This window comes from Neophocaena asiaeorientalis, unplaced genomic scaffold (genome assembly GCF_003031525.2).
Source record: "Neophocaena asiaeorientalis asiaeorientalis breed wild unplaced genomic scaffold, Neophocaena_asiaeorientalis_V1.1 scaffold406, whole genome shotgun sequence".
Taxonomy (NCBI): domain Eukaryota; kingdom Metazoa; phylum Chordata; class Mammalia; order Artiodactyla; family Phocoenidae; genus Neophocaena; species Neophocaena asiaeorientalis.
Window position 1 is genome coordinate 1,119,039 of NW_020173381.1, and position 20,010 is coordinate 1,139,048.

Below are 20,010 nucleotides of genomic sequence, written 5' to 3' on the forward strand. Positions count from 1 at the left end.
ATTAGTGAATTGTTAGCTTACCTCTATTTCAGCTGGAGCCAGAATCTTGACAGTTAATTTGTGACAGTACAAAATGATTCCTGTCTAGTAGCATAGCTCCATCCCCAGCCACAGAACTACATGATGGCAGGCACATAATCTCTAACAGTTCTAGGCAATTCCACAAGTCGTCTCTACTTTTTTACATCTGGTATGTCATCATTGCTATTCTTAAGGGACTTTGTGTTGTGATTTTCTAACATTTGTTTTTTTTAACATCTTTATTGGAGTATAATTGCTTTACAGTGTTGTGTTAGTTTCTGCTGTATAACAAAGTGAATCAGCTTTATGTACACATATATCCCCATATACCCTCCGCCTTGAACCTCCCTCCCAGCCTCCCTATCCCACCCCTCTAGGTGGTCACAAAGCACCGAGCTGATCTCCCTGTGCTATGCAGCTGCTTCCCACTAGCTATCTATTTTACATTTGGTAGTGTATATATGTCCATGCCACTCTCTCACTTTGTCCCAGCTTACCCTTCCCCCTCCCCGTATCCTCAAGTCCATTCTCTATGTCTGCATCTTTATTCCCGTCCTGCCCCTAGGTTCTTCAGAACCCTTTTTCTTTTTTAGATTCATATATATGTGTTAGCATACGGTATTTGTTTTTCTCTTTCTGACTTACTTCACTCTGTATGACAGACTCTAGGTCCATCCACCTCACTACAAATAACTCAATCTTCTTTCTTTTTATGGCTGACTGATATTCCATTGTACATATGTGCCACATATACTTTATCCATTCACCTGTCGATGGAGACTTAGGTTGTTTCCATCTCCTGGTTATTGTAAATAGAGCAGCACTGAATATTGGGGTACATGACTCTTTTTGAATTATGGTATTCTCAGGGTATATGCCCAGTCGTGGGATTGCTGGATAGTATGCTAGTTCTATTTTTAGATTTTTAAGGAACATCCACACTGTTCTCCATAGTGGCTGTATCAATTTATATTCCCACCAACAGTGCAAGAGGGTTCCCTTTTCTCCACACCATCTATTTATGTTTGGTAGTGTATATACGTCCATGCCACTCTCTCACTTTGTCCCAGCTTACCCTTCCCCCTCCCCGTATCCTCACGACCATTCTCTAGTAGCTCTGCATCTTTACTCCTGTCCTGCACCTAGGTTCTTCCTGACCTTTTTTTTAGATTCCATATATATGTGTTAGCATATGGTATTTTCTTTTCTCTTTCTGACAGTAGTGCGATTGCTGGGTCATACGGTAGTTCTACTTTTAGTTTTATAAGGAACCTCCATACTGTTCTGTATAGTGGCTATATCAATTTACATTTCTACCAAGAGTGCAAGAGGATTCCCTTTTCTCCACATCCTTTCCAGCATTTATTGTTTGTAGACTTTTTGATGATGGCCATTCTAAGTGCTGTGAGATGGTATCTCATTGTAGTTTTGATTTGCATTTCTCTAATGATTAATGATGTTGAGCATTCTTTCATGTGTTTGTTGGCAATCTGTGTATCTTCTTTGGAGAAATGTCTATTTAGGTCTTCTGCCCATGTTTGGATTGGGTTTTTTGATATTTAGCTGCATGAGCTGCTTGTCAGTTTTGGATATTAATCCTTTGTCAGTTGCTTCATTTGCAAATATTTTCTCCCATTCTGAGGGTTGTCTTTTGGTCTTGTTTATGGTTTCCTTTGCTGTGCAAAAGCTTTTAGGTTTCATTAGGTCCCATTTGTTTATTTTTGTTTTTATTTCCATTTCTCTAGGAGGTGGATCAAAAAGGATCTTTCTGTGATTTATGTCATAGAGTGTTCTGCCTATGTTTTCCTCTAAGAGTTTGATAGTTTCTGGCCTTACATTCAGGTCTTTAATCCATTTTGAGTTTCTCTTTGTTGTTTTAGGAAGTGTTCTAATTTCATTCTTTTACATTTAGCTGTCCAGTTTTCCCAGAAACACTTATTGAAGAGGCTGTCTTTTATCCATTGTATATTCCTGTCTCCTTTATCAAAGATAAGGTGACCATATGTGTATGGGTTTATCTCTGGGCTTTCTATCCTGTTCCATTGATCTATATTTCTGTTTCTGTGCCAGTCTCATACTGTCTTGATTACTGTAGCTTTGAAGCATAGTCTGAAATCAGGGAGACTGATACCTCCAGCTCCGTTTTTCTTTCTCAAAATTTCTTTGGATATTCAGGGTCTTTTGTGTTTCCATGCAAATTGTGAGATTTTTTTGCTCTAGTTCTGTGAAAAGTGCCAGTGGTAGTTTGATAGGGATTGCATTGAATCTGTAGATTGCTTTGGGTAGTAGAGTCATTTTCACATTGTTGATTCTTCCAATCCAATAACATGGTATATCTCTCCATCTATTTGTATCATCTTTAATTTCTTTCATCAGTGTCTTATAATTTTCTGCATACAGGTCTTTTGTCTCCTTAGGTAGGTTTTTTCCTAGATATTTTATTCTTTTTCTTGCAGTGGTAAATAGGAGTGTTTTCTTAACTTCACTTTCAGAGTTCTCAACATTAGTGTATAGGAATGCCAGAGATTTCTGTGCATTAATTTTGTATCCTGCTACTTTACGAAATTCATTGATTAGCTCTAGTAGTTTTCTGGTAGCATCTTTAGGATTCTCTGTGTATAGTATCATGTCATCTGCAAACAGTGACAGCTTTACTTCTTCTTTTCCGATTTGGATTCCTTTTATTTCCTTTTCTTCTCTGATTGCTGTGGCTAAAACTTCCAAAACAGTGTTGAATAATAGTGGTAAGAGTGGGCAAACTTGTCTTGTTCCTAATCTTCGTGGCAATGGTTTCAGTTTTTCACCATTGAGGACGATTTTGGCTGTGGGTTTGTCATATATGGCCTTTATTATGTTGAAGAAAGTTCCCTCTATGCCTACTTTCTGGAGGGTTTTTTTTTTTTTATCATAAATGGGTGTTGAATTTTGTCGAAAGCTCTCTGTGCATTTTTGAGATGATCATGTGGTTTCTCCTTCAATTTGTTGATATGGTGTATCTCATTGATTGATTTTCATATATTGAAGAATCACTGCATTCCTGGGGTACACCCCACTTGATCATGGTGTATGATCCTTTTCATGTGCTGTTGGATTTCCTTTGCTAGTATTTTGTTGAGGATTTTTGCTTCTATGTTCATACGTGATATTGGCCTGTACTTTTCTTTCTTTGTGACATCTTTTTCTGGTTTTAGTATCAGGGTGATGTTGGCCTCGTAGAATGAGTTTGGGAGCGTTCCTCCCTCTGCTATATTTTGGAGGAGTTTGAGAAGGATAGGTGTTAGGTTTTCTCTAAATGTTTTGTATAATTTTCCTGTGAAGCCATCTGGTCCTGGACTTTTGTTTGTTGGAAGGTTTTTAATCACGGTTTCAAATTTAGTGCTTGTGATTGTTCTGTTTATATTTTCTATTTCTTCCTGGTTCAGACTCATAAGTTTGTGATTTTCTAAGAATGTGTCCATTTCTTCCAGGTTGTCCATTTTATTGGCATATAGTTGCTTGTAGTAATCTCTCATGATCCTTTGTATTTCTGCAGTGTTAGTTGTTACTTCTTTTTCATTTCTAATTCTACTGATTTGAGTCTTCTCCCTTTTTTTCTTGATGAGTCTGGCTAATGGCTTATCAATTTTGTTCATCTTCTCAAAGGATCAGCTTTTATCTTTACTGAACTTTGTTATCATTTCCTTCATTTCTTTTTCATTTATTTCTGATCTGATCTTTATGATTTCTTTCCTTCTGCTCACTTTGGGGGTTTTTTTGTTCTTCTTTCTCTAATTGCTTTAGGTGTAATGTTAGGTTGTTTATTTGTGATGTTTCTTGTTTCTTGAGGTAGGATTGTATTGCTATAAACTTCCCTCTTAGAACTGCTTTTGCTGCATCCCATGAGTTTTGGATTGTTATGTTTTCATTGTCATTTATTTCAACGTAGTTTATGATTTCCTCTTTGACTTCTTTAGTGATCTCTTGGTTATTAAGTAGTGAATTGTTTAGGCTCCATGTGTTTGTATTTTTTACAGATTTTTTCCTGTAATTGATATCTAATCTCATAGCGTTGTGTTTGGAAAAGATACTTGATACAATTTCAATTTTCTTAAATTTACCAAGGCTTGATTTGTGACCCAAGATATGAACTATCCTGGAGAGTGTTCCATTAACACTTGAGAATAAAGTGTATTCTGTTGTTTTTGAATGGAATGTCCTATAAATATCAATAAAGTCCATCTTGTTTAATGTGTCATTTAAAGCTCGTATTTCATTTTTTATTTTCATTTTGGATGATCTGTCCATTGGTGAATGTGGAGTGTTATAGTCCCCTACTGTGAGTGTGTTACTGTCGATTTCCCATTTTATGGCTGTTAGCATTTGCCTTATGTATTGAGGTGCTCCCTTTTTGGGTGCATAAATACTTACAATTCGTATATCTTCTTCTTGGATTGATCCCTTGATCATTATGTATTGTCCTTCTTTGTTTCTTGTAATAGTCTTTATTTTAAAGTCTATTTTTTCTGATATGAGAATTGCTACTCCAGCTTTCTTTTGATTTCCATTTGCATGGAATATCTTTTTCCATCCCCTCACTTTCAGTCTGTATGTGTCCCTAGGTCTGAAGTGGTTCTCTTGTAGATAGCATATATACGGGTCTTGTTTTTGTATCAAATGTTGGTGTGTTTAATATTGTCCCAGAGGTCTCTGAACCTGTCCTCAATTCTTTTCATTCTTTTTTCTTTATTCTGCTCTGTGGTAGTTATTTCCACTATTTTATCTTCCAGGTCACTTATCTGTTCTTCTGGCTCAGTTATTCTGTTATTTATTCTTTCTAGAGAATTTTAAATTTTATTTATTTTGTTGTTCATCATTCTTTGCTTGCTCTTTCATTCTTCTAGGCCCTTGTTAAATGTTTCTTGTATTTTATCCATTGTATTTCCAAGATTTTGTATAATCTGTACTATCATTCCTCTGAATTCTTTTTCAGGTAAACTGCCTGTTTCCTCTTCATTTCCTTGGTCTGTTGGGTTTTTAGCTTGCTCCATCATCTGCTGTGAATTTCTCTGTCTTCTCTTTTTGCTTAACTTACTGTGTTTGTGGTTTCCTTTTCATAGGCTTCAGCTTCATAGTTCCTGTTGTTTTTGCTGTCTGCCCACAGTGGCTAAGCTTGGTTCATTGGGCTGTGTAGGCTTCCTGACAGAGGGAACTGGTGCCTGTGTTCTGGTGGATGAGGCTGGATCTTGTCTTTCTGGTGGGCAGGACCATGTCTGGTGTTGCGTTTTGGGGTGTCTATGACCTTATGATTTTCGGCAGCCTCTTTGCTTATGGGTGGGGTTGTGTTCCTGTCTTGCTAGTTTTTTGGCATAGGGTGTGCAGCACTGTAGCTTGCTGGTCGTTGATTGGAGCTGGGTCGTAAAGTTGAGATGGAGATCTCTGGGAGAGCTTCTGCCATTTGATATTCCATGGGGCTGGGAGGTCTCTGGTAGAGCAATGTCTTGAACTCAGCTCTTCCATCTTAGAGGCTCAGGCCTGACAGCCAGCTGGAGCAACAAGACATTGTCAGCCACATGACTCAGAAGAAAAGGGAGAAAAAGGAAGAAAGAAAGAAAGATAGAAAGAAAGAGAGAGAGAGAGAGAGAAAGAAGGAAAGAAAGAAAATACAATAAAGTTATTATAATAAAAATTAAATTAAAAAATTTAAAAAAGTAATTAAAAAAGAAAGAAGAGAGCAACCAAGCCAATAAACAATTCCACCCATGATAACAAGTGCTAAAAAGTATACTAAAAAAAATCCAAAACAAAACAAACCCAACCAACAAAATCTGGACAGAGATAACCCTAGGGCAACTGGTAAAAGCAAAGCTATACAGACAAATTCACACCAGGAAGCATACACATAAACACCCACAAAAAGAGGAAAAGGAAAACATACACACACACACACACACACACACACACATATATATATCAAAAAAAGGAAGAGAGCAACCAAATCAATAAACAAATCTACCAATGATAATAAGCTCTAAATACTAAACTAAGATAAACATAAAACCAGATACAAATTAGATGCAGAATGCAAAACCTTAGTTTACAGTTGTTCCCAAAGTCCACCACATCAATTTTGGGATGATTTGTTGTCTCTTCAGGTATTCCACAGATGCAGGGTACATCAAGTTGATTGTGGGGATTTAATCCGCTGCTCCTGAGGCTGCTGGGAGAAATTTCCCTTTCTCTTCTTTGTTCGCACAGCTCCTGCGGTTCATCTTTGGTTTTGACCCTGCCTCTGTGTGTAGGCCGCCCTCAGGTAGTGCTTGTACACAGGTTTCTTGGTGGTTGCAGCAGCAGCCTTAGCACCTCATGCCTGTCTCTGGTGTCCGCACTGTTAGCCGCGGCTCTCGCCTGTCTCTGGAGCTCATTTAGGTGGTGCTCTGAATCCCCTCTCCTCACACACCCTGAAACAATGGTATCTTGCTTCTTAGTCAGGTCCAGCCTTTTTCCCAGACTCCCTCCCGGCTAGCTGTGGTGCTCTAGCCTCCTTCAGGCTGTGTTCACACAGCCAACCCTGGTCGTCTCCCTGGGATTTGACCTCTGAAACCTGAGCCTCAGCTCGCAGCCCCCACCTTCCCCAGCGGGTGAACAGACAACCTGCTCAGGCTGATGAGTGCTGGTGGGCACGGATCCTCTGTGTGGGAATCTGCCCACCCCGCTGTCTCCCTCCCACTGGTGCAGGTCCCATCCCTATTCTATTGTCTCTATTTTTCTTTTGCCCTACCAGGTACGTGGGGAGTTTCTTGCATTTTGGGAAGTCTGAGGTCTTCTGCCAGTATTTAGTAGGTGTTCTGTAAGAGTTGTTCCACATGTAGATATATTTTTGATGTATTTGTGTGGAGGAAGGTGATCTCCATGTCTTAGTCCTCCGCTGTCTTGAAGTTCCCCCCTCTCACTTTTAAAGCACACTTAATTTCCTTACTAAACTGAAGTTTTGATTTTTAAAGGTAATTCATCTGCATTGCATTTATGAATGTAGGTTACCTTGGGCTGGGAAGACATTCTTTCTGTCCATCTATATTCTCCATATTTTCTTTCATATTTCATATGTCTATAAACACTAAAGCTAGGTTAGATTTTGTTTCAATAGTATGGACACAAATGTCACTGAGTGTTGTTTGATACTAAAATGATAAGTAGCAAGTCACTGCCCTTGGTAAGGGTTTAAGGAAATAAAGAGATCAGATCTAAACCAGGAGTGAGACATTGTGAGTAAATGAGTCTTTCAGATTGAAGTCTTCACTTGCATGGGGTAAGAGCAGTGTACCTAATATGTACACATAATTAACTGAAGAAAATTGCATATTATTCTAGCTTCCAAAGGGCTGAGGTGGGCTTAGTGAGATTGGTGTGTAGGCTTAGACCGATTGCGTTCCTGGGGGTGCTGAGTGAGTTTACCTTTTTCTCTTCCCAGAGAGTGATCTATTCACTTAGGCAGTGGGTAAGCTGAAAGCAAGCACTATCTTTGCAGAGAAGCTTCTGAGATGATTGAGTTCCCTGCTCTGGTCTTTGTCAATTCATAAGATCTTAGAGGTATCTACCTCTGGGGTCTCTGCCCTCTGTGTATGCTGGGGATCCAGGACTCCTTATGTTGTTCATTTGAAGCAGCCTACCATAGCGAAGGAGCACTGTATGTGGATTTGGGGTGACACATGAATGGTGTTCTCTTAATGAATTGTGTTGAGAAAAGAAGTACCTCTTCAAATTTTAAGATAGCTACTTGAAACTAAAAACTTAAAAGAAACTTAAGAGAGCTTTATGTTGAGCCTATTGAGAAGATTCTACTAGATTGTCATTCATCACTGTTCTGCTCTGGGCGTATGAGCAAGTGGCCTGTAATATCAGTCTGAAGGTCAGATGGGATTTCCTCTTCATAGCTGGTCATATGGCTGTGGTTCCATGGCTCAGAGGTTAAGGCCTCTATGCCTCCGTGCCCTAAATTGTGGACAAAAAGGACAGGGATCCCACAGCCTTCCAGACCTTTTTTTCTGACTTCCAGGGAGCTCACTCAGAGTTATAGAAATGGAAGTTAGTTTTTGAACTGTTCCCCCACTTGCACCTCCTTACTCCCCACCTCCAAACAAACACTCAAACTAATTCTTTAGAGCTATTACTTAGAGAGTTATGAGATACGCCTCAGAGGAAATGTTGAGGAAGAAGCATCTTTTGGAGAAACTCTGAAGGTGTGAAACTTTGTCCTACTGGAGGGATACTGGGGTCATCCACTAGATTTGGATGAAATTGAATGTGGGTGGATCAGCTATAGACTCTTCCACTCATAATGTTTGGGTCTACACAAAGTGTTTCCCAAGTATATCCCAACATGTTTCCCATACTTTCATACTTTCTGCCTCCCAGGAACATATGTGTATTTTTTTTTAAACATCTTTATTGGGGTATAATTGCTTTACAATGGTGTGTTAGTTTCTGCTTTACAACAAAGTGAATCAGCTATACATATACATGTGTTCCCATATGTCTTCCCTCTTGCGTCTCCCTCCCTCCCACTCTCCCCATCCCACCCCTCCAGGCTGTCACAAAGCCCCGAGCTAATATCCCTGTGTGTATTTTTTAAAAAATATTTGTTGGAGTATAGTTGCTTTACAATGTTGTGTTAGTTTCTACTGTACAGCAAAGTGAATCAGCTATACATATACATATATCCCCTCTTTTTCAGATTTCCTTCCCATTTAGGTCACCACAGAGCATTGAGTAGAGTTCCCTGTGCTACACAGTAGGTTCTCATTAGGTTATCTATTTTATACATAGTATCAATAATGTTTACATGTCAGTCCCAATCTCCCAATTTGTCCCACCCCTCCTTTCCCCTTTAGTATCCATATATTTATTCTCTACGTCTGTGGCTCTATTTCTGCTTTGTAAATAAGATCGTCTATACCAATTTTTTCAGATTCCACATATATGCATTAATATACAATACTTGTTTTTCTCTTTCTGACTTACTTCACTCTCTAAGAACATATGTGTTTTGAATAATGATAAGTTATCAGATGGCAACACTGAGAGTTTTCAGGGAAGAGGCAGAGAAAGGGCTTTTGACAAATCATCATTTTGCAGAGGTGGCCAGGCAACCCTGACATGGAACTGTGCTGGAGATTGCAGAAGCATTGTCCTGTGTATGGGGAAGGCACTTATCCTCTTGGTGATAATGCTCATTTGCTATTTGGTTGCACCTCTGCAAAATTCTGAAAGTTTCATTCTTCAGTACTGAAAGGGGGCTTAAAATGGCCATCTTAAAGATAAGTCGGCAAATTATGTCCAGGTGCATTGAAGGAGGTCTTACCTTTGGTTGGCCTTTCCATACTTTAGACTAGGTTAAAGGCCATTTCCAGAGTTGTGTTGAAATCTAGACTCAGCCTGGATTAGGCCTTGATGTTTAGCTGCTTCTAACACTTTTTCTCCAAATGATGAAGTATACACCCAATTCAACCATTATTTCTTGAGCCCCCTCCCAAGTGCACCTTTACCAAAATAACTTTTGATGATTGAGGCAGAGCAGTGCCTCTTTGCTCCATCATTTACTCTTTAAAAAAATCAAGAAACAGACTAAAACACAGAAATACAATTGTATAAGGAAGGTGTGTTATATATAGACTAATATCAGGCAAGACCCTGAATTTCAGACTTCTTCCTGCAAAAAAAAAAGCAGTCACAGCGCATATTTATAACTTTTTTTTGACATGTACTTTTTTGTCCTTGCGATCTCTTGTGGTCTCCCCACCTCCTCTGATCCTGCCCCAAAGACTTCTATAAATGTTAAGCTGCTAATATTTTGATGCATTGTGCAATGTTATGAAAATCTTCATTAGGTCATCCTCATGCAAGAATGTAACAAATATAAATTGATCTGGAAAACTAGAGCTGTAAACCAGACATTAATAGTTTTCCAGTGGACAGGTAGACGTTAACCCTGCGTCCATGCTTTAGTGAAGCCCCTGTAGAAAGCCTTTCTGAGAGCCAAATTAAAACCTTAACTCTAAATGAACCGATATGAAAAGAGCAAAGCATGTCTTGCCAATAATTATGAATTCTATTTGCTGAGATCTTCTATGATAGGGTTAAAGTAATCCATGAAAGAATTATTTTAAGAAATATGACCCTAATAAAACTGCAGATAAGAAAGATAAGGAGGGATGGCTAGTTGGGTATAATTAAATGATGTTCAATCTATGAGTGATGTGTGCATAAGGCCAATGAACCTTCTGAGTCACATGTAAGGAAGAGATCTCAATATATTCCTTCTGATGGGAAATGAAATTATGTAAATGGTTTAGTGAGGAGATTGGCTGGTGGGACTGATGGTCAAAAAGAAGTGACGTGATTGGGTTTTCAAAGAAAGCATGTTACTAATCTAAAATTAAGCATTGCATATCATTAACAGGTAGGGTGGGAATGTGGTTGACAGTGCTACTGCTCAAAAACATGACCAAGACTTCTCAGATATACTGACTGTTGGATTCCCTGCTCTGCCTCCACTCCCTCTTCTGCTGGAACCAGTTTCAAACACAGTTGATTTTTAACAGGAGTTGTTAATAAAATTGCTGACTCTCAGCACCTCTACAGTCAGGATAAACTTCTTAAAAATATATTTTTTCATCACACTGTATTTTCCTTTAGGTTTTTAGTTTTGTCAGCAGTGGGAACAGCAACAAAAATAAAAATAAAAAAGAAGGGGAGAGTATTGAGGGGGAGATCTGCAGCTTTTTAAAAATCCAATTCTTCACACTTGTCCCAAAAGGCAATAAAGGACTATCTAAAAGTATCATTTCCTAAAAGGGCCTGTGGGTACCTAAGAAACCAGAACACTGGGAACTAACAATGATTCCTGGGAAGAGCTGATGAAATTGACATTTTATTTTCTCCAAACAGATCAGAATGAAGGATTTCATTGCAGGGAAGAATGCCGGATTCTTGGCCACTCTGACAGGTGCTGGATGCCCCGGAACCCCATGCCCACCCGCTCCAAGTCCCCTGAGCATGTGAGGAACATCATTGCACTGTCCATTGAAGCTACTGCTGCCGATGTTGAAGCTTATGATGACTGCGGCCCCACCAAGCGGACTTTTGCAACCTTTGGAAAGGATGTCAGTGACCACCCAGCTGAGGAGAGGCCCACCCTGAAAGGCAGGAGGACTGTTGATGTGACCGTCTGCAGCCCCAAAGTCAACGGCGCTATCCGGGAGGCAGGCAATGGCTGTGAGGCTATTAGCCCCGTCACCTCCCCTCTGCACCTCAAGAGCCCTCTGCCTACTAAGCCTTCTGTGTCTTACACCGTTGCCCTGGCGCCCCCGGCCCGCGATCTGGAGCAGTATGTCAACAATGGCCCTTCTCGTCCCTCTGAAGCTGAACCCCGTGGAGCTGATGGCGAGAAAGTTGTGCATGAGGTCAGCCCTATTCTGAAGGAAGGTCGAGACAAAGAGTCTCCTGGCGTGAAGCGTCTGAAGGATATCATTCTCTAAATCAGTCTTGGGGAAGAAGAGAGAGAAACCATGCTGGCTAGCAAAGAAGCAGGAGCTGATCGTTTTAATTGCTCACCAATGGTTGGTTCTTGAGTGGCTGTATTTCAGAGCTTTCCCTAAATGTATTGTTTATAAGTGACTATCATTCTGTGACAATCTCTCTCATTTCAACAGGCAGCAGGGGTGTTCCGTTGGAGCAAATTAGCTTTGGCTTGAGTTGTTCATGGGGCCTTGATGTTGGGGAAGCAGAGACAAATTCAGTTGTGAAAAGTATTATGTATTAAGTGTTTGGATTTATATATTTTTGTATGTCAAAATTATAATAAAAATTACCATTGTTTGTGGAGGATTACATTTTAAAAAAGCAAAAAAAAAAAAAGCTCTGGACACCTTTAATAGGCTCGCCACTGTTTTGTAGTGTAGACAAGTTAATGGTCATTTATTGTGTACTATTCATTGATTCAGTGATGTGAAATCAAGCCCCCAAATGGTTGTTTCTGAAGCTCGAGTACTTTCTGATGCCACTACTTTGCTGTGGACATCCCTGCTTTAAGAACCCTTTTGCTAGCTGTGCTATTGTCATATTTGATATTGCAAATTGCTATGTGTGTGGTGATGGCAAAAGGCTTTTAGAAGTTGGTGTTTTTTTCTTAAAAAACTAAAATAAAACTACAGATAAAAACAAAGTGCAAACAACTGAGACAACAAGTGAATGAGTAACACCACACATATAGATTGAGTACTTGGAGGATACTCACTCACAGAGTCTACCCACGGAGTGGTTGCTCACCACATTGCAGGGTATTTTTCCTGACTTTCAGTCTTCTGCCCAGATCCATGATAGATCATTGCAGAAAGACATTCCTGGATATTCTGCTATCTAATTTGCAGCTGTCAGAAATACTGTGCTGAAAATTTTATGAGATCAATTTTTCTAATTTTCAGGCCCTGAACAGGAAAGCTGCTCCTGAAGTTATCAGTTTCCAGGCTTAGAAATTCCTTATCTCCAATCATCTAAAACTCAAAAAGACTGAATCTATTTTGAGTTCTAAATAAGCATCTTTTCAGACACACACTTCCTGATTCAGTGTTTCCCCGTCATGATTAGAATTAGACTGCAAAGCATGTCATGGGCTGGAATTGAGAACTCCATGTTGCTCTGTATCATAGGATTATAAATAGGGATAGAGTAAGCAGTACAAAGTGTACATTTAGGAAAAGACAGGTAACAGGTAACAGCATCATTAATTCAATTACTGTGCCTTCTAAATGGAGACACTTGGACACTTGAACTCGTCTTTTTATGACTAACACTTTTTTTAAATTAAAAATGTGAACAGGAAACTATCAAAAATGCATTACATTTAGCTAACTCTTTGCTGTAGGCTAGGAATACATCTTTTTTATTAACAAGTTTGTTACACACATTCTTTTTTTGTTTGTTTAACATTCCTCAAACTCCCGTTTATTTACTGTCTATTAATATTCACTAGCCAACATAGTATTCTTGCAGCCTGAGTTCATTATTTAAAAATAAACAAATATGTCACCTTTGCTCTGCCTTGGTCTTAAAAGAGTTGTTTCTAGAGAAACAAGTTTTGTGGTTATGTTCTCATTTGTTTCATTTTTTGAAATTCAAGAGTATCCAGCAAAAAAAGGCTTAGAGGTTAGAGCACTAAGAATGCAAAAGAGGATTTATTTTCTTAAATTTAGGTAGATAAGTCTAATCTTTTAAATGTTTTAGTTATTTTTTGCCTGAGTTCCTGGCTTTATACATTACTAGGAATATTTTCTTTTGCAGGAGGGATGGTTTTGGGGAGGGTGGGTAAGGCAGTGGGGATGGGGTTACGTAGGGGAGAATATTTCTGAAAAAGAAGTTATAATGAAGCTACAAATTCATCCTTATTTCTTATTCAGTGATGAATACTACCTCATGCAAAATATTGGTGTGGCTGCAAATTTCCCTCTGAAACTGACACAATTAGAAATCAATTACCATAGCATCTTCATTTTGGCTCATTTTATTCTCTTGCTTTTTTCCCCTTTGATTCATTTCATTTTAGTAGTAGATTTTGAATTAAGTATTTATTTCTGTTTGCATGTGAATAGACTTTGATTAACACATTAAAAATTAATTTTTTTCCATTTAAGTTATGATGGCTGCCTGTAGAATTTAGACTGTTCCTCACCTGATCCATCCTGATATCATGTTGTTAGCTACCACCTCAAGGTCGCTTTCAAGTCAGATTTGACAGTTTTTGTATAGGTGTATTTCTTATTATGCTCAGTCAGAAAGAGGGAGCTGAAAAGATTGTGGCAAGTGGGAACATTCAATGTTATGTGGCTATTGAGCCAGAGGGGCCACTGGCTGCCATGTCTCTACACTAACCATTTTAAACCAGCCAAGTTTAAAATGGTTAGTGTAGGAGTGACATTGATTCTGCTTTTCTCTTGTGTTTATTTTCCTCCAATTTTTTTTCCAGAATTCAGTTTTAAGCGATAGACCAATCCTTTTTCCTTCTCAAAATACTTGTTCACAATGGGCAGTCAGACATTTTTTTGGCTTCCAAACCCTTTATTGAGCATGTTCAGAGAATTCCTTTCATTAAGAAAATATCTTTTTTTTTTCTCCTCTACAGTTGTTTGATGTATACAACCTCCCAGAAGCACAAGTGCATCCTAGGAGGGCTTTGTAAGCTGGTTTTATAGGCAGGCTGTGGCTGCAAATAGGAATTTTGTGCAAGGATCCTAAATTTCTCTTTTGGCTCATGTTTTTCTCCCCTTCTTTTGAGCACGTCTGAGAAAAGCCACAAAGGCCAGAGGGCCAAATATTCTCTTCTTTTCCTCTCTAAACATGTTACACATTTAAATATGAGGCAGCAATTTCAGTTCCTAAATCGTAGGGAGTTCTATTCCATTTATTCTGATGTCCCTTTTGGGGAGGAGTTGGTGTTGAGACGTGACTTGCTTTACTAATAACTGTTCTGGGCACGTCCCTGAGTAGATGAACATCTTCATACAATATAAAAGTTTTAGTTTGCATTGATTGATTGCTTCTCCCCAAATATGGGAATACACTACATACAAGGAATAGGAAGAAGGGAGCCATGCTGTATGGAGTCTCTTTTTTCTTTTCCCTATACTGACTAATCTATGAACCTGTTCAGAAGGAAACTTACCATCCCTTTGATTCTCTTAAAGCCAGCAGAGTAAATTATGGCCCACCTTATTGCCCAAATAGGTAATGGGCCAAGGGACCCCGCAGTTCCTGATTTTTAAAGTGTAGTCCCTGGACCAGCAGCACCAACATCACTTGGGAACTTGTTAGAAATGGTAACTCTCCATTCTCACGCAAACCAACTGAAGCAGAACTTCTGGAGGTGGGACCTAGCAATCCATATGGATCAGATGCCCACTAAAGGTTGAGGACTAGTTAAAGCACGGGTTGATGGGCCCCGCACTTAGAGTTTCTGGTTCAGTAGGTCTGGAATGGGGCCTGAGTCTTTGCTGATTTCAAAATTCCCAGGTGATGCTGATGCAGCTGGTCCAGGGACCACACTTTGAGTATCACTGCTCCAGTGTGAACCTGCCTAATAGAGCTAATTGCACCTAAGGTGCCCATTTAAATTGATTAGTCGGTGACCCTCTCACCACTAATCAAAAATATTAAAGGAATACAACTTAGAACTCTGAAAATTGGAACCACCCAGTGTCATCCCACTAGTGTTACTTCAGCATACAGCTGATTGTCTGAAGGGAATTCAGATGAGCTTTTTGTATAGCTCTATCGTATTAACAAGCAAAACAAAAGCAGTTCACTTGAAGCAGCAAGGATAAAGCGCAGTTCTGGGAGAGGCAAGGGTGTAGCGATAGCTTGACTGTGCATTCAGGGTGGGAAAAGGATTATTATTGTACATAATAGAAGTTCTGGCTGGGATTCCAATTCACTTTATGGGGATCATTTTGATGTTGAATGTTCCCCAAAGCATCCTGACAAGTATGGTCCACTTGGCTCTTTACCCAGGGTAATAAGAACCTGCCTTTGAAAAACTGGCATAAATGAACTTAAGAAGTCCATTGTATACAGTCCTAGTGTTTGCCTTCTTGGTAAAATTACATTTAAGGATGTCATTTCATGAGTCAAATTGTATCTGCTGACACTGAAGTGTATTGAGATGTTGTTCTTTAGTTTAAGTATGTAACAAAGTAATATTCAAAGGGGATGTGTGGGGGTGGGGCTGGGACTGGGTGGCTTTATATTGATATGAAATATTCCAGAGCAAAACACATTGTCCTAATGAAGTTATTGCAGCTCTCTTTGTTTTCTTGTGAGGCTGGAATTGGCCTGTGGGTCACATGTTGTGCAAAGTGAATTAATTTCCAATAGAACTCATATTGCTTTTGTAAAACAAAGAAAATCAACCACCTTGTCTGAAATATATATCGTAAGGCGCTCTTGGTAAAGAACAACCCACAAAAACTTGATCTTGATTGGAAAGCACTGTAGGTCATTAGGGAAAACTGATGATGCTGATTGTTGCTCCAGCTGTGTTGGCAATTAAAGATGACCTTGTTACTAACTGAAAGTTGCTGTCAACCTTAGCAAACAAACCAGCTAACACCATTACAGCACTGGTTAAGTAGATTTTTACTGGCACTGGCTGGCGTTCATCTGAGGAAGGCTAGGATACAAACTTTAATGACCAAGAGCCAGACTAGCTCGAGCTAGAAATTCAGCAACAAATACCTCCTGTGCTATTTGAATGCTAAGGTATTAGTTGCAAAAGGCTTACGCCTTCGCTCCTCTAGTGAGGGGAATGAGCCTGATGACACTATTACTGTTTACGTGTCAAACCAGGGTGGAAATTTAGAGGGATGCAAGTACAGTATGTCTCATTAAGCAGTCTCTGTTGCTGACTATATGAAGATGAAATTGTTGTATATGCTGATCTGTATGTTATGTACATTTTCACAGTGATTGAATCATTGTAAAAAGAAAAAAGACAAAAAAGAATCACCACTCTATTTTATGAAGATGATAAAGCAGCTTTATTAAATTATTACAGTTATGTTTTAGACGGTGTTATCTGCCACATTGTTTCCTTTTATCTGGTGGTTCTCTGTTTTCCCCTTAATGTGTTTTCTCTGCTTCAAAAATTTAATGCATTTTAGTATTAAAGGCTATTATGGAAAAATGATTGTTTGGTGAAATGTGTCTCGGAGGGTGTTGGTTGGCTGGGGTGTGAGGGTGACTATAAGGCTCAGGAGGGAACCAGCCCTTGGTGGGCTCACTGATGTTCAGACCCAAAGGATTTCTTTTGCCTTTTTCATTTCACATGATCACCAACTCTCCAACTAAGAGGAGATTCTTCCTTCAGCCAGGCTCCAGTCATTTCCTTAGTACCTCTCTCCTTCCCACCCCAGTCAATACCTTTTTCTGAGGAGGGAGACCCATTCATATCCAGAGTGGTAAACAACTTTCCTGGGTGGTACTTTACACAAGAGCACTAAAACTCTTCTTTAAAATAAACCATTTCAGGCCAACTCCACAGTGGGTCTTCTCTGAAGAATTAATTTTTAAAAAGGTGAGAAATAGTAGAGGCTGACAGCAGGGGGGAATAAAGAGTTTAAAACAAAGATGACCTGGCTGCCCCTTTGATGCCTTCAGGTTTGAAAGAAGCAACAGGAGAGGCTCTGACTTTGCACATAACAAGTCTGCAGTGAAAGCCCTGACAAGCTTTCTTTATCCAAACTATTATTCTCTGAGATTTAGCACTTGTGCTGTAAGTATTCATTCTGGCTGCAACTGGCAGGAAAAAAAATCAGAGTAGAGGAAAAAAAGGGAGCATGGCAGGCCATTTCCAAATACTGCCTTTAGTGGTTAAAGGCTAAGCTGCTTCAGCATGACCTACTCTCTCTGGACAATTAAAAAAAAAAATGATCTCAAGGAAATCCACTGCTTCCCCGGATCTCCATCTTCCTGTTATTGCTACCAACATGTATTAAATTGAGATTGCATCTTATTTCCCAGAATTAGCCCTAAAGCTGCAATAGCCAGCTATTTGGTGCTGCAGTTTAGCAGGTGTTACATCAGAAAGCAAACATGGACATGGGGGGACACGCAAGTCACATACACTGGTATAGGTGCAGATGTTCACACAGACTCACAGATGTTCATAAACGTGTATTGGAGGGAGGCTGGTCTGTCACTTGCTTGGAGGGCATTATGTCTTAGAAGGCCATTATGAGTGCTTCTGGGTTAGTCCACACTAAGAGGGCAAAGAAAAGTTTTTTGACTCTCTTCCGTCTACCTTTTGTTTTTTGGTCCCCAAAGAAATGGAAACTCCTCCTTTAAAATTAGATCCTTCAAAGAATGAGCAATAAACAAATAAGTAAATAAATTCTCATGTAATGAAGGGAATTCACATATGCAACATAGGTATATCCAAGGTCATGGACCACTACTATGTACCTCTACCTAACATGGGAGAGTGACCAGATTAGAGGCGTAACCTCAAAACTATTCAAATTTATAAAGCACAATAAAACAAATCATTAAAATAATCCCCTCTTCATTTTGGTTAACAGAGTGCTTTTGACTTACCTCAAATGTGTCACTGGTTTGCTGTGTTGGGAGTCAAGAAACCATGTTGGGAATTGATGCCTAAGAGGGTGTTTTCTGATAGGAGGTGACAGCTGCTCCAGGAACAAAGATAGCACTAACCATTTTTACTATTTTGGTTTGGGGGTAGAGATATGCCTGAGAGAGGAGCATCTTGGATGCACTGCCACGGCTTGTAAGGGGATCAGACCCTTAACCCCCAAAACAAAATTCTCCAGGATGGAAGCAGAGAGGTGTCCTCTTAGAGTTTTGGGTCCTTAAACTTCCTTCATGTTGGCAAATGACCTAGTTGCACATGTCTGACACTGCATTCTTGTACTGCTTTTTTTTTTTTTTAACATCTTTATTGGGGTATAATTGCTTTACAATGGTGTGTTAGTTTCTGCTTTATAACAAAGTGAATCAGTTATACATATACATATGTTCCCATATCTCTTCCCTCTTGCGTCTCCCTCCCTCCCACCCTCCCTATCCCACCCCTCCAGGCGGTCACAAAGCACCGAGCTGATCTCCCTGTGCTATGCGGCTGCTTCCCACTAGCTATCTACCTTACGTTTGGTAGTGTATATATGTCCATGCCTCTCTCTCGCTTTGTCACAGCTTACCCTTCCCCCTCCCCATATCCTCAAGTCCATTCTCCAGTAGGTCTGTGTCTTTATTCCTGTCTTACCCCTAGGTTCTTCATAACATTTTTTTTCTTAAATTCCATATATATGTGTTAGCATACGGTATTTGTGTGTCTCTTTCTGACTTACTTCACTCTGTATGACAGACTCTAGGTCTATCCACCTCATTACAAATAGCTCAATTTCGTTTCTTTTTAAGGCTGAGTAATATTCCATTGTATATATGTGCCACATCTTCTTTATCCATTCATCCAATGGTGGACACTTAGGTTGTTTCCATCACCGAGCTATTGTATATAGAGCTGCAATGAACATTTTGGTACATGACTCTTTTTGAATTATGGTTTTCTCAGGGTATATGCCCAGTAGTGGGATTGCTGGGTCATATGGTAGTTCTATTTGTAGGTTTTTAAGGAACCTCCATACTGTTCTCCATAATGGCTGCACCAATTCACATTCCCACCAGCAGTGCAGGAGTGTTCCCTTTTTTCCACACCCTCTTCAGAATTTATTGTTTCTAGATTTTTTGATGATGGCCATTCTGACTGGTGTGAGATGATATCTCATTGTAGTTTTGATTTGCATTTCCCTAATGATTAATGATGTTGAGCATTCTTTCATGTGTTTTTGAGGTGGAGAAGGAGGATAGGTGGGAAGTGATACAAGATTCTCACCATTACATGCAATTCCTGGCTCACTGGCCATAACCCCATCCCACTCTCTCAAGGATCAGTGCACTGCAGGGAGTCCATTGGGCCCTGTTAGGAACACCTGCTGTTTCTGCCCAGAAGTGAGGCGGGAGCTGGGCTAATGGTCCCAACACTTCCCTACTCTCCTTTTCTGTGTGTTTTTGCGTCTTGACTTTCCTCAGGTGCCCAAAGCCTGAATTTCTTTTAGCTCTCTAGGTTTTCAAGTATACCCCGTCTCCCCAACCAGAGGTCTCATCTCTCTTGTAAGGGTCTCCCTACTTCCCTCTCTACTTTATCTCTAAAATTTATCTGAATCCCATCTCTTCTATGGTTTTTCTCTGCTAGGGTTTAAGGGAGTCAAATGTTTATTGAGCACCTATTATGTACCAGATGTTTTACAAACATCATCTCATTTTATCCTCACAGCAACTTTATGTAGTAGATGATGCTATCTCCATTTTATACACAAATAAATTGAGGCTTAGAGAGCTTAGGAGACTTGCCCAAGGTCACACAATTACTAAGTAGCAGAGCTACAA

At 39.6% G+C, this 20,010-nt stretch overlaps 1 protein-coding gene across 3 annotated transcripts in view; it reads left to right on the forward strand.

Annotated features, from left to right (window-relative positions):
* PCDH19 (protocadherin 19) overlaps window positions 1-11,534 on the forward strand; it is a 104,725-nt gene extending 93,191 nt beyond the window's left edge. For all 3 annotated transcript variants that reach the window (XM_024746550.1, XM_024746551.1, XM_024746552.1), the window contains one exon: window positions 10,945-11,534. In XM_024746550.1, coding sequence (XP_024602318.1) covers window positions 10,945-11,534 — 590 coding nt within the window. The remainder of the gene's footprint in view (window positions 1-10,944) is intronic.
* The last annotated feature ends 8,476 nt before the right edge of the window (window positions 11,535-20,010 follow it).